This window comes from Penicillium hordei (genome assembly GCF_028827395.1).
Source record: "Penicillium hordei strain IBT 12815 chromosome Unknown utg000005l_segment0_segment0, whole genome shotgun sequence".
NCBI classification, from domain to species: domain Eukaryota; kingdom Fungi; phylum Ascomycota; class Eurotiomycetes; order Eurotiales; family Aspergillaceae; genus Penicillium; species Penicillium hordei.
The window spans coordinates 4,462,394-4,483,399 of NW_026623146.1; the positions used below are offsets into that span (position 1 = coordinate 4,462,394).

Below are 21,006 nucleotides of genomic sequence, written 5' to 3' on the forward strand. Positions count from 1 at the left end.
TTCTGTGCAGATGGATCAACGAAGGACATTTCTCGTCAGCTTCAGGCGACACGCGTGCGAAAAAGGCGGTCAAAAGGCCGAATGGTCTAGTAATTGAAAGGGAGGGGCTGAAGGGGTTCGCAGCGAAGCCTGAATAAGTGGTCGAGTGGACAAGTGGTCGAGTGGACAAGTGGTCGAGTGGACAAGTGATCGAGTGGACAAGTGGTCGAGGTGACAAATTGGTCAAGAGGGTGGAAAAGCAAAACTGCCCGGTCGGAGAAGTGGAGAAGTGGTCAAGGAGACAAGTGGTCAAGGGGACGATCGGTCTAAGTCTTGTGCAAATATCATAATAATGCAGGCGGGGTTGCTCACTTCACTATACTATTTGGGGATAAGAGTCGGCTGATCACCACCACCAATGGAGATCGATGAGCGGCTCGCCCACCACAGCGCCTTTGAAAGGCCCCGAGCCAATGAGCACCAATTTCCTACGGCACAGCTTACAGGGATGAGGCATAGATTTTCCGGACCTATAGTAGAGATTATGGGCCAGCGAGAAGTCTGCCTTGCCCTTGTCTGTGCCCTTGCTGCTTGTGTTTGACGCTCTTGTCGACCCGATCGCCGGTGGCACCCTTGTCGAGTCTGCTTTTATCGCCATCATATATAGCCAATTATTTGACCTTATGATTGGCGCACCATGTGTTCCGGAGTCGTGATATGATCACAGCCTTGTGAGTTGGACCTTCTTCGCTCAGGCAACTGCGTGCGGATATCCATATTTGGAAGACTACCCCTGTCTATTCGGCGTTCCGAGTCATACTTATCACATCTCCTTCTCATAATGATATTTTTACTGGTTGAGATGTCACAATGGTGATATGCTACGCAAGGCTCATCATGTGCTGGCGCAGGAGGGGTTTATGAGAGAAAGTGGCCTGGGAAACTTATAAAAGGGCATGGAATCTCCCTCATGTTTCTACTCAATATGTTGGATATCCCACAAGTTCGACCGGAAATAATAGTTTTTCTAGTAAAGCTTGTAAATATTGACACACGGCTTTATTTCTTCCAGGGTCCGCGTTATCTAGACAGCTGGTAATTGCGAGTTAAGATGGCGAGATTAGACAGTATGTTTATTCTCAGAGCTAACGAATGAATCGTTTGTATATAGATCTACTCCAGAGCCAAGGTCTATCGATCGCCTGTTTAAAAGAAGAAGCTTGGCTCTTGTTGCAGGCATACTGTGTAGTGTATCTAGAAAGCCAGCACTTGATGAGGGCAATGAATTGCCCCAGTATAGCGCATCACGACCAAGACTTTGTGGAAAGAAGTTGCATTTTACATGCGCGTATTTCTACCACAAATCCGACTCCAATTGGCCATATGCACCCCTCAATTTAGAGTGTTAATGAGTTTTGCTCGTTAAGCTTCCAATATATTCTGGCTTCTTCCTTGCCGCAAGAGCATGGGGTGCATCGCATTTTAGCTGCGGCATCTGTTGCAGATTATTTAGGACGATAGATTGGGTTAGAAAGCCACATTCTCGTGGTGAATTTCGAAATGCTCCGATGCATGGCGTTCGTCGAAAATTCGAGCATCGCTCAACCCAAAATCTTTAGTAGACGGGTTTCACCAAAATTTGTCATCGTCCCATACCACAAACTCCCTGTGTCCTCTTGACCTAATACCTTTGGATCAAGTTTCATCGAGCTCCATCTCTTTTTCTTTTTTTTCTGTAGCTTATCGGTAGCTTCTAGCTCATCCCGGTTTAACCGCTCACCCTTGTCGTAATGCTGAAGCACCATGAGATTCGGGGACACGATCTAAGGTCTTAGAGATTTCTCGAAGTATACCCTCTGATCTCAAGCTTTTCGCTTTCCAACCAGTTCATATCATTTGATCGTTCTTCATTTGTTATTTTGCCGCCAGTTGAACTTTGATTGTACTTTCCAAGGTAAGACGCACACAGCATTTTATCAGGGTGCCTGTCATAATACCAGAAGCAATCATCCCATGATAAACCTCTAGACATATCATCTGAACTCGAAATGTGGAATCTGTGAGCATCTAGCCCCTCAAAAAACTTTCTCAGAAATTCGATGTCGTTCGGCAACAAAAGCACCTCCGTGGTTGTCCCGTCATCGATTATAATCCTGAATACAGGAGTTATTGCTTGTCTGCCCCATTGGTTACTGCCTTGCTGGCCCCAATTATCGGGCCCAGGAAAACTGTGTACGTCTTGCGGTGGGTGTTGTGGTGCATTATGGACCGTCGCATGTGGCACATACGCAGATCCAGAACCAGCGAGCGAGCTGTCATGTCTAGCATCTGCTTCCATCCCAAACTCGATATCTGCAAGGAGGATATCGATTTCATCTGGGGGTGACTCGGCCGCGGCAGGGGGTGGAGATGGAGCTGGACTATCTGGTATTCCAGAATAAATATACTCAAAGAAGGCGTTAAAAACAGAACGTCGCACGAAGCCTGCGCTGACCCGGTCATAGTTACAAGGGCTCTGTAATGACGATCTCGATAGCGCAAAACGGTCCGCGTTCACTGAGTCTGTGAATGGGTTTCCGCTTCGCCTTTCCAGACTGACATCTTCATTGACGGGTGGGAAGTCACTCGGCATAACACGCGGCAGTTCCAAATATTGTAGTTGGTTTTCATCGTCGGCCGGAACCTTGAATCCGCGCTGATGCGCTAGCCAGAGAAAGTGATGCCCAAGGACCTGTACGTCAAAGTCATTAGGTCGTTCGTGCAGACCTAGTCTAGTGGCGCGCTCAATGTCAACGCGCTTTCGAGGTTTACGGCGGCGGTGCTCCTTGATTGTCGTCATCTCAAAAGCGTACTGAAAACTGAATCGCCATAAGTCGCAAAGGTCCCTTTTCAACCACTCTTCTTGGTCCGAGGCTGGAACTATACCGCCTTCCGAGAGGTTGTTATACTGGCTTCGCAAGGTCTTATCAATGGTAGGAGCCGTTCTCTCCAGTTCATCCTGGTTAGTCTTCTTCCGTTTGTGTTTCCTTTCAGGCTGTTTGATGCATAGCTGTCGCATGGCTCTTTGGCATACGTCAAGATATAGTATGTCCTGGAAAAAAGTCTCAAGTGTGAGAATTGGAAAGTCGATGTCTCGCAACCGATTAAGAATCTGACCACGGTTGGCAGAATCCGCGATTGCTGGAAATAATTCATTTTCCATCCCATTTAAGTACTCAAGATCACCCTTGGAGATTTTTGGTGCGAGTGATTTGATCTTCATGATTGTCTCTGCATCAAAGTCTGCTAAAATGGCTTGGTCTTGTCCCGCGAGATTGTAAAACGTCTGCTTAATCTTTCCCAAATAACATATGATTGGCTAAATTCTATGGGCGTTAGCTGTCAAATTAGGACGAATGATTGCTTGAAGAAATGGTAAGTGAGCACTACCTCGTCACATTTCATCGCCATCAACTTGTGTAATACACCAATGTTCATGCCATCCCAAAGACCCTCAATCGGAAGAAGATCATCAAAGCTCTGGCGTAAAGTCTCATTGTTCAGTAATGATCGTAGATAGGCCCCTTTTTTGCTTCTACCCCCTTTTCTGCTCCCTGGGGAGCTTTCCAAGACAGCCCACCAGTAATTTTCAGCTGCCGTATTAGCTATCGCTATGTTCGGATAGCCTTGGTAAGAGCGGATTTTTTGATAGATTCGACCGTCCGAGGGGAAATGGTCGTTTGAATAGCTCTCTTGGAGGCTGCGAATAAGTTCTTCCCGTTGTTGACCTCAATATTGGTCAGCATGTACAGAGACGTGGATAGCCAAACTGTGCCTCATAATCTAAGCGGTCAAGCTTACTTACAGGCCCCTTCTGAGCTGGTAACGTAGATATCGATCACGCACCACGGGTCCTCAACTCCTAATTTCTTGAATCTCCTTTCAGCCGCAGCAATAACATCCTCGTGGTCCAGCACAAAGAAGCGATAACCGTGGTGTACCTCCAATTGTGGTAGCCGCACTTGTGGGGCTAAAGTTGGCTCTTGCCATTTTACTCGTTCCTGCCAATCGGACGAGTCAATCATAACAGGGATGTGGTATTTCTCTTGGAGACGCAAGAATCCCTGGCAATCGAAGACTTTCTCAAGGCGATCAACGTTTCGATGACTATTAGTTTCTCGACTCAAGATTGTGTCACACTTTAGGTCGCGAAGTCGAACGACGCCGGCTCCTTGGAAGCAAGATTCTCGATAGATTGCTAGTTCGCACTCTTTTTTCTCAATTTCACGCTGCCTTTCCAAATTGTGTCTTACCCTTTCCGAGCTCCATGTTCTCCTTGAAGTGGACGGCATGTTCCCTTGTCTTTTCTTTGTGCGAACGGAAGAAATTTCTACCAGCGAGAGACAGCCACTTGGGAGGTGTAGATTTTATAACAAATGCCTGGCAAAAGGTGATAATTTCTGTACTCTAGAATCTAACAAAAGCCGCAAGCTTTTCGTTAAGAAGAAATGCCTTCCCAGATATCTGAGGTGGGCAGCCTCTGTTCGAACATACGTATATTAACACACGACGGTTAACCATTGATTTCAATAGTCTGGGGTATGTAGAGGCACGGTCTCCCTCAATTCTTCCACTAGACTCAAGTTTCGTGCAGTCTACTTGCTGCCCGTAAAATTTGACTGGCGGTATCGTGTGGCCTAGGAAAGGGCAAATTTGTCTCTGATAGCGCACCGCTACAGTAGTAGTAGTAGTAGTAGTATATTTCATTTACACCGGCCTCTCGCAAGAAGCGATATACGGTCTACCTCAACTATATATCTCCGCGTATGTACATGTAGAGTGATCCACTTCCTGAAAACGAACTTAGAGCCTCGTCAAGGCCTATCGTGGCCACATTGCCGTTCCCATTGTTAGACTGCCCTTATGGCGCACGGCTGCGAAACCGCTGTGGTGCCTCGGCGAAGTCCAGCACATCCTGGACTGTTTTGGCTCGCGAGAAGGTGTCTGGTTTACCTTTCTCACCTTGGTTTGAGCCTCCCAGCAGACTCGACACGCTGTTGAGCGCGTCCCCGACTTGGCTTCTCAATTCCCGCCGCAGTTCTCGCAGATTTGGACAGTCGACCAACACGTCGCCGACCGGCTCCTGCGCGCCGCACTCACATTGATCATTGTCACCGAAGTTGAATTTCTTCGCGTGAGTGGATGACCAGTGGTGGCCCGTGCGAAGCTGAGTGAGCAAACATGCTCGGTTTAGAGAACTATAATAATAAACAGGTAATTAAGTGATGGCAGGGAGAGTGGAGTGTAGATCCGATGAAATGAACAATCTGCCCAGCCGAGTTTTGAAGTAAACGGTTGTTGGTAGTTACTCGTTTTGCACACCATCACAATTCTCTAAGGCCTCAATATGACCAAATAGACTGTGTGAGGCCAGCACGGTTGAATAACTGTAAAAAAATTAATTGTTTGCCTAGAATTTGTTTGACCAGGTTGACTACCCGTCGAATCACCCCTCCCCTGAGTTCGCTCGCAACACAGCCCGGTTTGCAGCTGCTGAGATTGCCAGCACGTTGAAGAGCTCAGTCGCCAAAGAGACAAATGAACATAGGAACAGAACTAGAGGGATTGAACACAGAATCATGGCTAGCTATGTCCTGGTCAAAAAGTGCCCGGGAAGCCGACAGACATTGAAAATTAAGTTTGAGGCCCGGTAATTAAAGGTCAATTCAGTAAGCCTGCTTGGATGAGTAGTTCATGGGTAATTCAAAGCCCACTCTTTCATCCGATAACGATGCTCAATAAGAGGTTGAAAAGAACATATTAGGGGATTACAGCAACTGGTAGAGGGCATGGGCTTTTAAATTTGATTCAAAATAAATAATAATAAACAGACAATTAGATTATGGAGGGGTAGAGTGCAGTGGTGGATTCGACGGTATGAACAGTTTGTTTTGTTAAGTTGAGGAAAGTAGATGTCTATTTCAGTACTGCTACATGCAGAGCAATGAGATGATTTTAAGGTCGGGCCTATTCTACTGCGAGTGCAGCTATGTATTGAACACAAAAACGGTGCGATCAATTCGCTTGATACATAATCTTCATGAAGAAGTCCGTGCTTCGCCCACGCACGGTGGTGCTGATTAATACGAGTTTGTTGCCCGAGGCAGGAAGTGGTACTCCAACGCTCAGTTCAACTGCCCAGAACTTGTTCAGTGAGAGCTGGTTTGACGGAGTATTTTAACTGTTAATGAGGTGTCTGCAATCAATATCAACCAGGTGGCTCGGAAAGTGCTGAGACGGGAACAAAAGCGGCTTATCCAGTAAACTATAAAGCAGGTAAGTCCCATCGGTTTGTCTATCTAATAGGCTCCACGCTAGGTATTGTCAACCGTCAGAGGCGATCAATGAATATAGCCGCCTAACTACTCCTCCTTTGCACTAAAGTATGTTTCCTGTGGGCGTTACTGGCACTCCAAACCATCATACAAAGATGCAATTTCTAAGAAGTCCGCAATTCTCACGAGAAGGACGGATGAAAATATTTATCAGGAATCGCCAACAGAGTTCACGCTCGATACCGAGAAATTATCTCTTGACTTTAAGGCCGCTTTGTGTGTTTCTCTGAGAGCGCTAGCCCTAATAGCCATGCTATCTGGCTCTGTGTTAGCCGCACTCGTGGGCGGGGGCCATCTTCCACTTTCTGGCAGTTGGACAGACAGAAATGTTGAATAGGGGTAGATTATTTACAATAGCATACGGCTACTGTAACACTGCGACCATTCGAGGCTTTCAGGCGCGTCTGTACCTGCGGGACCATGGGGATGACCACGAGAAGCCAGCGGGTGGGGCTGAACCCTCAGCTTCCAGACCCCCCAGCCCGTCGCCCATCTCCCATCCCCGAAGCCGCAAACCCCGCAATCTCACCCAAATACCCCAACGTTGAGGACCTTTTTCTCGCCGAGGATGATTCTCACGATGAGGATTACTTTCTCGTCTCAATCACCTACGACTACTCCACCATCACAGCCCGAGCTCGTTCGTTCCAAGGAATAGTGCTTGCTGGGGCCACTCCGCTCCAACTGGCCCAGAATGGCTTCTATTACCGACCTTCAGGAGTCAGCAATGTGGCATGTTGTTTTGCCTGCCAATCGACCAAGCATTTATCCACCTTCCAATGCACCCCGTTCGAGGAAGTGCAACAACTACACGAGGAAGACTGCATATGGCAGATAATCTCGCGCGATTTGAAACACCACCTCGGAACTCCCAACAAACCCCCCTCCTCAACCACCGCATTCTCCTCCCCTAAACGGTAAACCCCTACCGCCGAGTCTAGTGCACAAACTACAAAGATAGTCTTCGCGCTGTTTGGGGGACTTGCGTAACCCCCAACAGCAACAACACAACGATTTGATCAGCGAAATAATCATTTCTTTGGTCGAGAAATCCTCCATTGATATCACCAAAGTATCGGTGACAAATTGCCAACAAGAATAGTAAATCAGTAGTTACGACGTGGAAGTTTGTTTGACTCAATCCTGGGAGAATACGAGTTCATTTCATCGTAAATAATGTAATATATACCCACGAGGAATACCAATCGCTGCTATGCTCAATTAGGAAGGGACTATTTTTTTTATTGAAAGGTACTCACTTAGTGGGCCGTTCATGATTTGAGGACATAGTAGGTACGTAATAACCTGGGGAAGGTGAATTCGAAATAGACCTAGGGCCAGTGGTTGAGTCACTGTAGATGAGCTGAGAAAGCCCTGTCGTTGTGAATCTTGCCACGTTTGACATATTTGTAAGAATTGGTTAATTATCCGGGGTTTAGATAGCCAACCAGCAGAGGGGAAAGCCATGATATGGTTCCACAGGGTACTATTCGAACGTCACTATAACATAACCTGGGGCAGTTTATGGTTGGGTGGGCTCCACATAGCCCCGTTTAATTTCCTTATCATGCTTATACAAGTGTGTTAGTTGCCTACGTATAGCCTCCGTATGTTCTGGAACCACATCAAGTTCCAGAAGATCCGTTGCATACTAGGCAAAACGTAATGCCTTTGGGAGCAACCCAGGTGTATAGCCATGCCAGGTCTGTCATTTTTGAAGTGTCACATGTGGGACCTCCGCAGGCATCAGTTAACGCCACCACACAAAGTTAACCACTCTGTTTGTTCGAGGTCATCACCCTCCCTCAATTCACCACTTTCCCAATTTACCACTCCCTCTTATTAAATTCCCCGATCGTATCCCTCAGTACGATTGACTTTAAGAAATCTGCGTAAGCGGTCATTTTCTTTTCTGATCTCGATGATCGTCTTCTATCCAAGGAGTGGGCTTCTGACTTATCAAATCTATTATTTACACCAAGCCAACATAGCCATTGGTTACTAGAATCATATTATTGAACCGATTCATTCTCTCTCCAAGGTTCTAGCCATTACGACATGAATTGGAGCAAGTATTCAAGGCTTCCCCTGGTTTTTGTATTCAATCATCAATAAAGCCTGGGTAGAAAAGAACAGGGACGCGAGAGTATATTGAGACTTAGATCGTTGCCGCCTATCCTCGCGGTAGTAATGGAACTTAGCCTCAGTTATTTGGTTTGTACCGCGTGTTGCCCCAAGCTATCCTCTGACCATGAGCTAGCCGCGATGTAGGCAACTTCTCAATCCCCACTCAGCCTGGATATTTGTCAGTGAATAATACAGCCTTACATCGCTATAAAGCTAAGCTTGTATCCATATAGCAGGTGAATATTTTCCTGCTCCTCTGACTCAAGATTAGGACATTTGGATTTCCTTAATGGCTCCAGTCAATCTATGGTCAAAAGAGGAGGTAATAATCGCTGTTTACTTCACGTCTCGGGGTGTTCGACCGAAATCCCTCCATTGTTTGCTCAAAAGAAGAGGATTTGATCGATCATGCTATGCTATTAAGTCCAAAATTTCCCATGTACTAAAGAAGCACACACACTTGAAGGGGCCGAATAGTCTTTGGGATTGGAGAAATGTTGATCGGTGGATCGATGACCTACTTGGGAATCACGAATTGGTCAACTCGTTAATCAGCTTCTTATCTGAAGACGCTGACGATGTAAGATTGGTAAGCCTGACGTTTTATTTCCACATTGATCCTGTTTGCTAAAACTGTAGAAGAACCAATCTGTTCACAAGCTCCTCCAGCACTTTTACCACCAGCAATTTAATGCCCGAGGTATGGTAACTTATCCAAGAAGAAGGTACAGAAGAAAAGTCTATGGAAAGGGGTCGATTAGTGACACACATTGATTGAGTGATCTTTGTAGGACTGTATATAAAGTAAGCCCTACACTGCACAGCCAATTTTCGAAATCAGTTTACCTCTCATACAGTATACTTTGTTTTTCGGCCCGTACCCAATGCAACCTCACTGTACCCTGAACATGTCCCCTGAGATTGTAAGATATCAGGAACAAAAGTGGCCGGTGCGACATAGTCCAGTGTCATCTTGAGGGTGGTCAACTGATCAATTGACCCACATTTTTGGCAAGGCAATTTTTCTATGTGAACATTACAACATTAAAATCATGAAGGGAATAGCCAACGGATAAAAATCGCACGTTTTTGTAAACTCTTACTATGTACCATGCAAGGGAAATGGCTCCCCAGGGAAAAGGTTTACCCTTAGAACACGTTCCTCTATCTTCCATACTCAACCTAGTTCAGAATCTTTAGATCACCTCATGTGGATAATAGCGGCGTCAGTGCTGCAGGCCGAATCGTTTGGCTTTCGTCGTTGTTGGCTTAACTGAAGCATGCTTTAATGATGCTCTAGTGAGAGTTTTGATACAGTACATATAGGGGGTGGGTGGATTGCGCAGTGGTTAGCGTCGCCATCATTCAAAGTTTTCGTTTTTACTGCAATCTTGGAAACACTGGGTTCGAAACCCAGCACCCTCAACTTTATTAACCGTGGTGTCGATAGCAGAAGTGGTTTTCCGCCCTGTAACGTGAAGAAAAGTGGTCCTGATACAGGAGATGTGGAGTCGGTCCCTGCATCTTCTAGGGTTCTCGGGTTCGAATCCCAGTGCCGGCAACTCTAAGAAACCTATCAAGTCTCTGTTGGTACACACTATCACACGGGATATGGAGTATCCCAGACCTGGTTGACAGGAGAGTGGAACAAGAAAGTCCTTCGCCGGTGAGGCTCAAAGTTCGCAGTAGGAAGTTCAGAACAAAAATCGTGGAAACAATTATGTGTTTACGTCATAGTGGTATGCTGCATTTTGCCCAAAGCGAGGGGTCAGCGTAAATGAAACCATCCATCCATACTGTACATGCAAGTCTTGTTTTGATACCGAACCTATTTAGATTTATTGAAGCAGTTTCTCGCCTTGCAAGCTAACGGTAAGGCCAACCTCTCTGAATAGGGCATGCTCTAACCATGAAGTTCAGATATCTGCGCAGAAGACCCTTTGAGAAATTTATGTCGGCTCGGATTTTGATGTGAGGGCCATAGAGGCTCGAAAAGAAACCTCGAATCGTGAACTGGTTGATATTCTTGGTTTTCCAACCCATTTCGTCAACGTTGGAAAATGACTACCGGAATGCGTCATGATGACTCCAAGCTTGCATTCTTCCTCTCGAAAACGCAGTACTCCAGCGTCTAAGATAGGTGATTCGAACAGCCACCGTCCGCCTACACGTCATGGAAAGACTCCCGTAGACATTAATTTCTCTCAAGATTCTCGCGATGCGGGTGAGAATGAAACTCGGAACAATAAAATTTCTTCCGCGACAACCTCCAACCTATATTTATTTAGTCTTATCACAATCGATAAATTTGATGAATATCCTTCGCAATTCAAGACAATGATGAGTTCGTGGGCTCTTCTCTATGCATATTTGTTTTTCAGCTCCGCTGTATCCGCCGGCCCAGCCGCCTATGGAGTATGTCAAGCAGGATGTGCAACGGTCGTAATGGCCTGTTACTCGGCAGCAGGCTTCACATGGGGAGCTACGCTGGGTGCAACCGCACCTGCTTCTATACTTGCCTGCAATTCGGCTTTTGGAACGTGCCAAGCGGCCTGTGCTTCTGTTCTACTATCACCAACATTTTGAGGGACGATGAATTCTCCCAGGCTCCATATTCGACTGAATTACAAGAATGTATATCAGTAAATCCTCCATACTGTACGAATGTACGACCTAAATCATCCCTTCATGTTGACTGACTCTACCATGGCGCCCCGACATCGCCTTGTATGATATGCTCTTACAAAACCCTAATCATATGATAAAGTGAAGTATATTGGTTTGTCTGGACATGTAATAATACAACCCCGGCTAATGATACGCGTAAGAAGTATAGGGAGCTTAAAATTAGAGACCTGGATTCCACGCAGCGATACGCCCTACTAATGCAGTACATGGCCTTTGCACAACTCTAACCCTTTGGAGAGATGATTGGTAGCAATCATTGTTGGATTAGCTACAAGCAAATGCAAAAGCCTGCATTTCACGATTGATTACGATCTACGACATGCAAACTTTATGATTCTTTATAGCTGTATTAGAGGTTACGTAGTCATGATGTTATCAAAAATTTGCATAGGGTAGTCGTGCCCTTCGGAAAAGAGAAAAGGACATGTCCAAGTCATTTGGCGCCCAGTCAGGCTGGATTTCTGGTTGAAAATATGTATCAATGGCAATCTATTTCTTCAGCAGTACAGTAGTTTTCGAAGTCAGCTATACCTCCATACTCTTTCTTCTTGATTCGGAGAAACCAATTCCGACACGCGCTAGGCTGGTTTGGCTTACCACCTCATAATTCTGGCAGAACTGTTATCGTAATGATGGTGCTTCGGGGAATACTTATTCCAGCCAAATGGAGTAAACAGTAAACACACTAAACCAATTCAGGGTTAGGGTGATTGCTGCCTACCTCTTCCCACACCCTATGCATTTTCTATCCAATTCCGTCTGGATTAACAACCCAAATACCGAAGTCAAGGTCCATCGCGATCATGGGCGGCTGGGACTCCTATTGCGCGATATGTGGCTCAACATTCAAAAGCCATCTCTCCATTGATTTCGATGAACAGACCGATCTAACATACAGTGGAGAAGTCATTGGCGATAGTGATCTTCAATGGCTACACACGCTCCGTGCCCTTGGCCTCAATGCCAACAGCCCTAGAGAGAGAAAGTCAGTAATATCCTCGTTTCATCAAACCACATGCTTATCCTTTCAAGTACAGATCTTTCATCACAGGCCCGGGAATTTATGATGACTATGTGAATCGCTCCTTGGTCATGACTACCAGTCAAATTTCCTAACAGGGTCTTTTAGGGAGCAATCGTTGTGGCTCCAGGCGACGGTTAGATTCGATCTCAAGTTCTAGGTTTTTATCTTGTCTGACACCCTGTATTAGATCCCAATATTCCTATTGATGAAAGAGGCGAAATGCCCTGGTTATGCGCGTATGTTTCAATTTCTCTATCCTAATTTGGTATTAATTCTCGTCAGATACTACGACCCCACGCAGGAGGGAAACCAAGTTGTCTTTCCTTTTCATGAGGTCTGCTATAAGGACATCCTTCTCCGATGTTTTAAGTATGAGAAGATAGACACAGATATGCTTCATGCTCTTTGCGAAGAGAGAAGAGAAGACTTTCGGGATCACCTGGCGTTGGATTACGGCAATCCTCATCCGCTCCGTGAACAATATTGGAAATGCAGAAGAGGCGAAGAGGTAACTCGCACCTTCACTTAAATGAACTGTGGTCTTACTAAGGAAAAAAAACCAATAGGTCCTGGTGACGCATCCCGTTAAGATACCTCAGCTTATAGCTTGCCTGGGAATAATTCAAGACCTTCTAGTCAGTGAGAAAAAGAAATATCGTCAGTCTCGGACGGTACAAATCAGTCACGACATATTCGGCAAGCTGCCCTATGAGTTACGGCAGGAAGTATTCGACTTCCTCCCAATTTCATCCGTGCTCGCTCTAAAATCTGTATCATTTTCGATGCATATTTGTCCAGACCTTTCCTGGAAACAAAAGCTTGAAACTGATATACCTTGGCTTTGGGAAATTCATGATATTGATCCATTCATATCACAGGCTCTAGAGGCCAGATTGTCCGTGATTATTGTAGGACTTGAAAGAGAATGTTGGTACAAAGAAGGGAAAGTTGATCATATTCCTGGACTGGCCAACCGCAGACGGATTTGGGCTGTTTGTGAAGAAATTAGGTCGTTGTACCATGACAAACTGGTCGAAGCTGGAGGGCAGCAACTTGATAGCTAGGCAACTCTAGCTGCTGCCAGGGAAATATTCGTTGCCTCCTAGGCAGAGAACACTAGTCCCTAAGATGTACTGTGGCATGCGCCGAGAGTGCCATAATAATAGAGAACTAGTGACTCATCGCTTGGTTACGATCATTACCATTTCAATTCTGCCAGATCTATAAAGCGGTAGCCCAATGTGGATAAGCGCATTTCGGATTTATTTTCCGGGAAAGAAGTCGCAAGAGTGCGGTATAGCTGATTTCGAAAACTACTACTGTATTAGGCATGATTGGAAATGGTTGCACTCTGTGGCATGTATATACGGAGCTCTACTACCTAGCATAAAGTAAATTCATCTAGATAGGAGAAAACGCCACAGGGATAACCAAAATTTCAATTTTAATCAACTACTGATTTGCACCAGAGAGGAAATACTTCTAGCTTGGGGAGTGGAGAAGAGCAAGCCAAAATAAGGGCAGCCACTCCAAACGACGACCGTTTGTGGCGCCCGATCTGTCGGAGCACCGCCTGTGCGTCAAGGGTTAGTGTGAGGCAGATTAGGGGTCAAAACCAGGTTCAACCAAATTCGAGAATTTGCATAAACATTGCCAAACCACTCCTCGTTGAAGCGATTTGCTATTCCCAGTCTGCCCTCCCTGATTTTCGGCAGCAGTTTCTATTATCTCTTACTTTTCACCCAACAGTGACTTCTTCCCCAATATTCTGGCTGATGCTACAGAGTCTGACCTTCACAGTTACGGATAGTGTTTGTCTCGCTGCGTCTCGCTTTGTTTACTATATCGACTAGTTTTTGTCAATTCTCGGTAGAAGCTACAAACTTTATCTTGGAGTCCTTCATGCTAAAACCGATAGCAAAATATTGCGGGAGTCGGTTGGGTTGTATGTCTACTCCGACAGACATCCATCATACGAGCAGGCCTGGACAAACCATCTCGTCATCTTTCACTTCATCTTCCGAATCCCTCTCGATGTCCAGCGGTGGAAATTCTAAGCGGTCTACTCGAAAACGGCGGGATTTGTCGTGGGGTGATATGCCCCAAGACACACCCTGGGACCTGACGGACCAACCGAGCAAGTGGACTCTAGACATGACCGATACCCCAATCCTGGATATAGACACATGGGTGCGACGGCCGGTTGAAGAGCGCCGGAAGGAGACAGAGCAGAAAGGGAGGGTTCCACGGCCCATGAACTGCTGTACCGGTGGGCCAATACAGAATGTATCAAAAGACAATCGCAGCGGCACAACCCTCGAGACATCTCCTCTATTGCGGGAAAGAGATGCGGAGAAGAACCACAGAGTGTCCGCGACAAATTCCAACAATTAGCCGAGATTGAGCACAACGGTCATGCCGAAGCGCACCCAGGCTACAAATTCAAAAGGAAGGCGCGAAAAAGGCAACCCATTGCCAATCCCATGGCGCATCTTGAGAGTTCTGGATTTTCCGAGAATATCAGTTGTGACTGGTCTTCCGTACAGGGGTTTGAAATTGGCATCCAAAGCCCTAACAATTATCGCTTCTCGGGCACTCATCCCGTAGATATTCTGGAAACCCCCGTCGCTCCCATTGAAGGTGGTTTCCAAGGAGGCTACTTCAAGAGCTTGGTTAGGCTTCCTGGAGAACCGCACTGTGACTTGCTGTGTCCCCAGCCAATCCACCCCCTGACTAACACCCTCTTCGATGGGAGCTTTGTGGACCCTCAGTGGCAAGGAAACCTGTGGCATGTTTAGATCTTGCAGCGCGAGTTGGTATTATAAGTCGTCTGTACCAGATCACTGTGATGCTTTGGCTTTTGTCGAAGCAATCTGGCAAAGACTGGCCAGCATCTATTCTCGTGAGCTGGTGCGAGTGCTATGAAAGTATCTACTAGCGGCGGGCCCAATGTATAGAATGACCTAAATTCGGCCAATGTTGAGTATTTCATGTGAAATTGTCTTTATTACCTGAAAGCACATATGTGCAGCACAGTTGTATCTGATGTCAGGCAAATAGATAATATAGTCGCGTAGCTCTTCTCAATCTCCGAGGCTTACTTTTCAATGGCTCGAAGGTTGGGTACTATAGATTTGTACGACACATCATCCAAACCATGCCATGTCAAATTTCATTGGGGCCATGCTACCAAATTGGATTCGATAGACGAGGAAGTATAAGGGGTAGACAGCACAGGCGGCTATCAATGAGGGTCACCCGCACGATGGTAATACAATTGCTGCGCTAAGGATGGGAGCGGAGGCCCTGGTACCGTTCGGCACCGCCTCCCTGCAACTTGTTAAGGGGATAGTGAAGAAGACCGGTTGGGCTGCTCATGAACGATGCTGAGACTGGTATTGGAACAACTGCTTCCGACCTCATGTCAGGATACGTGAGACCACTCCACTAGTATAGGGTGGGAACAAACCGCCTGTGTAAGCACCTTCTGGCACACTGCTAGTTTGAGAAGCCCCTGATCGGCAATTGGGCCTGCAGAAATGGGATGGTCTGGTGTTTGCAACTTGGGAGTTGGGCGGGCAATTTAGGCCCGGGTTTTGTATGTAAGTGAGCTGGGAGTTGTTTTGGGGTGGGATCGACGTCTCGCTCTTGAGACTGCGATGTGTCCTGCAAATCTGTGCGCGTTCCCAGTTGTGCAATGACCCCCCCCTCTCCCCGGGAGAGAACACAGCCATATTCAAAGCTACAAAGGGGAACATTACCATCATAGTCATCTCTACCCGCCTCAGTAGTGATCATTTGAGTCCCAAGGGCCGAATCCAGACATTCTTCCTCGTTTCGATATGTAAATGCCTGTCTCCAAATACGGTGACCTATAGCCCAATCACCCCTGCTTCTGTACTGTGACGTTCGTGATTTGGTCTGGAGTCAAATCGGAGGCGAGTCTCTTAACATACTGAAAGAGATTCCCAGCGCATGCGGTCCCCCTCGCGGAAACGTACTCTGTAGACTGGTCTAGAGTGAGAAAGGATCTTGCCGAACGATGACAAAGTAACAGCGCAATACACCAACATATAACATACGAACAGCTGAATTTCTCATCTCGTAGCAGGTATTGGCACATGGAGCACTGGATAAGAACACACGAATCATGACTAAAGTTCGAACGCTTCATATGAAAGGCTCAGAACAGGGAAGGTTCCAAGTGTCAAAGTAAAAACCAGATAGACAAGACCGCATCGCCTTAGATCACGTGCCATTCTAGAAACCCTAATAATCGGCTCAAATTTCTTTAAAGTCCGCCAACGAGAGTGATCCGTACATTTTGGTGTAGTTGAGGTGGATCGATTTGCAAATCGAGTCAAATTAATCTTCAGTCTTGGCGAATAATTAAATAAGGCCCCGGGAGAGAGGGACCATTCTCAAGTCAAAATGCCAGGCGAGTAGTAAAAGGATAGCCAAAGCACGAACAGTGGGTTTACTTGCCACATGGCGCGCATAGTTATTCAGTAGATTGTTTTTGGCCGAAACTCTACGTTTGACCCAGGACCGGCAATGGTACTTTCTGAAGGCCTGGCAGGTAGAGACCAAGGATTGGAGGATCCTGGGCCATTTTGAGAGGCAGGAAAGTATAAGGTGCAGACAGCACATGTGGCTATTTATGAACAGGCTCACCCGCACGATGGTAATATATTTGTTGCGCCACGGATGGGAGCGGAGGGCCTTGGTACCGTTCGGCACCGCCTCCCTGCAACTTGTTAAGGGGATAGTGAAGAAGACCGGTTGGGCTGCTCAGGAACGATGCTGAGACTGGTATTGGAACAACTGCTTCGGACCCCATGTCAGGATACGTGGGACCACTAGTATAGGGTGTGAACAAACCGCCTGTGTGAGCGCTTCCTAGCACACTGCTAGTTTGAGAAGCCCCGGATCGGGAATTGGGCCTGCAGAAATGGGATGGTTGGGAGTTTGCAATTTGGGAGTTGGGCTGGAAATTTGGGATCGGATTTTGTATGTAAGTGGGCTGGGGGTTGTTTGGGGGTGGGATATCGACGTCTCGTTTTTGAGACTGCGATGTGTTCTGCAAATCTGTGCGCGTTCCCAGTTGTGCAATGTTGGCGTCTGAAGTACCAATTGGGAGTGGTCGCTGGTACCCAACTCCTTCCAGTGTTCCGGTGGACAGCCCCGATTTATTTGAACTTGCCAGTTCGTGCTCAGGGGTAAGTTCATTGGGGCGACCTCTTCCACCTGCAAAGGCTAATGAAAACAGTCAGTGTGAGAAGCAAAGACACATAGACGAAGAAAAGTGAAGTATAAGGTCATGTGACACATATAGATCTGATACTCTTCAATGGGCCAAGTGACTATGGCGGACACTACACTAGAGGAGAGCTTACTCTGGGGCCCTTCTTCCTGTGACACATTTGGGCCATCTCTTCTCTGCCCGACACACTTTTCTTTTGATGCTCGCTGGCCTCCTTGCCCATTAGGTAGAGCGTCTCGCTCATTGGTCTCCGGCTGGGCAATTAAATTTGGATCAGTGGGATGAACGTTCCCGCCATTAATTGCTGTGAACCTGGATGGAGGTTTTGGCGTGATTTCAACTCGGTGGCGCCGATTGCCCAACGTGGGGGTATCTTCGGCGCTGTCGGGTGTCGAACATACCATCTGTTCGGAAGCGGATTCGGAGGCAACGGCAGCCGGTGAACTTTGATCCACTGTTTCTTCGCTCTCATGCAATGGTGGAGCCATATCGCGATAAAATCTGTCTGTGTTGCCTAGGATCTGCGGCTGAGTAAGGTGTCGCGATCTAGATCGCTCCAGCGGTGGGTGCTTGAGCGTAGTATTCTCATTGCTCGGTACTGCTGCAGTATGGGATGAATGCAAGCTGGGAGTGTCGGATCCAATGATGGCATTGGGTGATCGTGATGCCGGCATAGTATCGAGAACGGCCGGGCTAACCAAAGCTAGTTGACCTGAAGCGGGGCTTGAGGCTGCATTCTTATGGCGAGAACCTGCCTTTCTTCTTTTGCGGAAAGCTGTAACAATAGCAGAGGAACTTCGATAGTGGCCAAAATCTCGCAGAAACGCAGCCTCAAGACTATCCTCTGGTAGATGTTTTCGTTCCATGTACCACTCTGATAAACGGTTCAGGTGCTCAACTTTCCATTTGCGATGAGAACGCACCGCCTGTGCTTGAGATCTCTCATTCAGACATCTTATAATCCATTCCTCGTCAATCGAAGGTCTTCCAGAGGCATCAATGGTTGGCTCATCCATTCCGCAGTTTTGAGGGTGATGCTCTGTCGAGTTACGAGTGGAGCTTGGTTCAGGAACTTGGAAGGGCGTTGGTGACCTGGGCACACTTTCTGTGTGGCTTTCATCATTAGAGCCCTCATTTTCGGAACCTCTAGTCAATAGATTTTCACATGATGAAAATTGCGGAGAAAGCCTCTCTGATGATTGGTTGCCATGTGCAGTGTCTGCCTGCTCCATGCGCATTGTACTGGACTCGGCACAATGGGAAAGCGTTTGGTCTAGCTCTTTGAGTGAGGTATCGCCTTCAGAGGGATGCCGGATTGGCGATTGGATAGGTTCTGATATCCGAGGGGGTTCTAAGGGAGAGCTTCGAGGCAAGCAAGTATCATCCATCTCTGATGTTGCACCGAAAACATTGATTGGATTACCATTCCTTGGCTGACTCTCGCCCACCAGATCTGAGAAACCTGGATGGGCTTTAGGCGATTCTTCCGCCTGGTGGCTTCCACGAACTGGCGACTCACTTTGGCTTGTACCTGACTGAGATTCACGCTCTTGAGGTGCGCGCTGGCACCTTAACATTTGATTCGCAGTATCCTGTTCAGGTACTGCATGTAGATCGCTAGTTTCTGATTCAGGGTCAACCGGTTGAACACCATGAAGGGCGTAAATATCTCCATCCTCGCAGTCTTCAGAATCCAGATATGGAAGCAGGTTCGGGGCTAGACGCAAAGCGTGAACCTCGATGTTCGACCTCGAGAACAGTTGTTGGGTGGAATCCACTGATCCAGAGGGTTGAACCGGTGGTGGGGAGGAGCGTGGTGTCGAAGACACAGGTCCTTTGCGCGAAGTCTTCTTATTGCGCTTCCTAAAAGGACTTTTTCCTGTTAAGAAATACACTTTTGCCTCAATAGCATGGAAAGTCCTTTTTTGTTTGAATGTTCCGTGAAAATTGTGTGCAATCTCTTCCTGCGACTGATTCTTCCGTACTTGGTCTTCGAACCATAGAGGAAGCCGCTTCAATACTTCTGCAGGCCAAGCCTTGTTTTTGGAAACTGGTACATCCAAATTATTAGTACGTTTCTTCAACCTCTTCAGTTTCAATGCCATGGTTCCTATGTACACGACTTACAGTTCCGTGTTCCAACGCCGCGTTTTGAAGCGCTGGCTTGCGCGTCTGTCTCTTGAGTCTCGATAGCCATTACATCCAGCGAATCAGCGTCATTCTGCACTGGTGTAAAGTTTGCTGGCTCTTCGGTTGATTCCAGAGAAAAGGGCGAGCCCGCCGATCTTCGACTTGGCTCCGGATTGCGGCGGAGAACTCGATCTCTTCTTAGTATCTCTTCAAGCACAGTGTTATTGGCTTTGATGACTGCGAGGTGATGTAAGCGAGTGAATAGGATAAATATAATGTTTGAGTGGGCTTACTTTCTGATGCAAGTTGATTCATCCGTGATGTCATTTCGGCTGTCAGCGCCAAGGTGTTTAGTTCTGTCTGTACGTCCTTTTCGTAGGACCATGGTTGAATCAGCTTCCGGGGTAATCCTGAAAGAACCATATTATGTTGAAAAGCAGACAACTGGACAATCACGCCCCGATCCCGCATATGGAAATGGTAGCTGCCATTCCCTTTGTATTCAGCCTGATAATCCCTTTCCTTGACAACGTCAAGCCAATTAATATTGGCACTGGCTTCGTCGTTCTGGAGCGGAAGCACACAAGGCTTCGGTGCTTCAAACATCCCTTCTATCGTCTTCACTAGGACGTCGCTTATGAGGGGAACGTTCAAGAACCCAGCAAAGCTCTCTCGCCCCGCCAGGGCCCTGAAATGTGACCGAGAGTGCTGAAGAACCAAAGACAGCATGTCTTGGAAAGACTTGAAATGCTCAGAATACACGCTTTTCATTTCTGGTAGACAGTTCAGTATGCAGTCATCTTCTCTAATGTTGCGGCCAGAGCCTTCAACAGCGACAGCGTTGGTAACCATCTGGAATGTGACTCGATCTGAGTAAAAATCAGTTGGAAGCCTGTGGGCACATAGAAGAACAAATTACCGAAAACTGCCGTCTAATCGAGGACAAACATGGCAATGTGACAACGTTTCATGAAAAGGTGACAGTGATGTCCGGATGCTACGCAGGGCCCCGACAGCGCTAGTTATAAATCCATTCGTTGACATCACGTGTGTGGATACTTAGATAATTTATCATTTGCCCTTTGCCCGCTAGAGTATATATTATATTACCACTATTTTAATTGGGGCGGTCTTTTTTTTTTTTTTTTTTTTCCCCGCTCCGTGGATCGTGTTTAAACAACAATAATGGCTGGTAGGCCATATTCCTGCGTCTCTAAAATAATGCCTTGGCCGGAGTAAAGTACACTTTTTGTGGGAAGCTCGAGTCCCGAATCTGACCCGTTTGAAGCAGAGTCCACTACTCGTACCTGCGTCCAAATTGTTATCAAAGTATAATTTTAGTGCGGGTGGTTTTCTTCCATAATCTCGCTTCCAATTCAGAGAAAGGAGGGGATGGGAATTACTGATTGGGCAGGGACTCG

The 21,006-nt window shown here is 46.8% G+C and overlaps 4 protein-coding genes across 4 annotated transcripts; 2 read left to right on the forward strand and 2 right to left on the reverse strand.

The window, feature by feature from the left end:
- Window positions 1–1,810: 1,810 nt before the first annotated feature.
- On the reverse strand, window positions 1,811–4,043 carry N7537_010500 (uncharacterized protein; the record flags this gene model as incomplete). The annotated part of the gene is made up of 3 exons (XM_056901554.1): window positions 1,811–3,337; window positions 3,409–3,746; window positions 3,824–4,043. The coding sequence occupies 3 exons, from the start codon at window positions 4,041–4,043 to the stop codon at window positions 1,811–1,813; spliced, it is 2,085 nt and encodes a 694-aa protein (XP_056750222.1).
- A 2,730-nt stretch (window positions 4,044–6,773) lies between these two features.
- Window positions 6,774–7,274, forward strand: N7537_010501 (uncharacterized protein; the record flags this gene model as incomplete). Its single annotated transcript, XM_056901555.1, has 1 exon — window positions 6,774–7,274. One exon carries the CDS (start codon window positions 6,774–6,776, stop codon window positions 7,272–7,274), a length of 501 nt encoding a protein of 166 aa, XP_056750223.1.
- Window positions 7,275–14,226: 6,952 nt separating this feature from the next.
- On the forward strand, window positions 14,227–14,990 carry N7537_010502 (High mobility group superfamily; the record flags this gene model as incomplete). The annotated part of the gene is made up of 2 exons (XM_056901556.1): window positions 14,227–14,478; window positions 14,499–14,990. The coding sequence occupies 2 exons, from the start codon at window positions 14,227–14,229 to the stop codon at window positions 14,988–14,990; spliced, it is 744 nt and encodes a 247-aa protein (XP_056750224.1).
- A 1,877-nt stretch (window positions 14,991–16,867) lies between these two features.
- On the reverse strand, window positions 16,868–20,437 carry N7537_010503 (uncharacterized protein; the record flags this gene model as incomplete). Its single annotated transcript, XM_056901557.1, has 4 exons — window positions 16,868–17,448; window positions 17,589–19,505; window positions 19,583–19,822; window positions 19,879–20,437. Coding segments are annotated over 4 exons (3,297 nt in total), but the record flags the coding sequence as incomplete, so codon positions are not given.
- Between the last annotated feature and the right edge of the window lie 569 nt (window positions 20,438–21,006).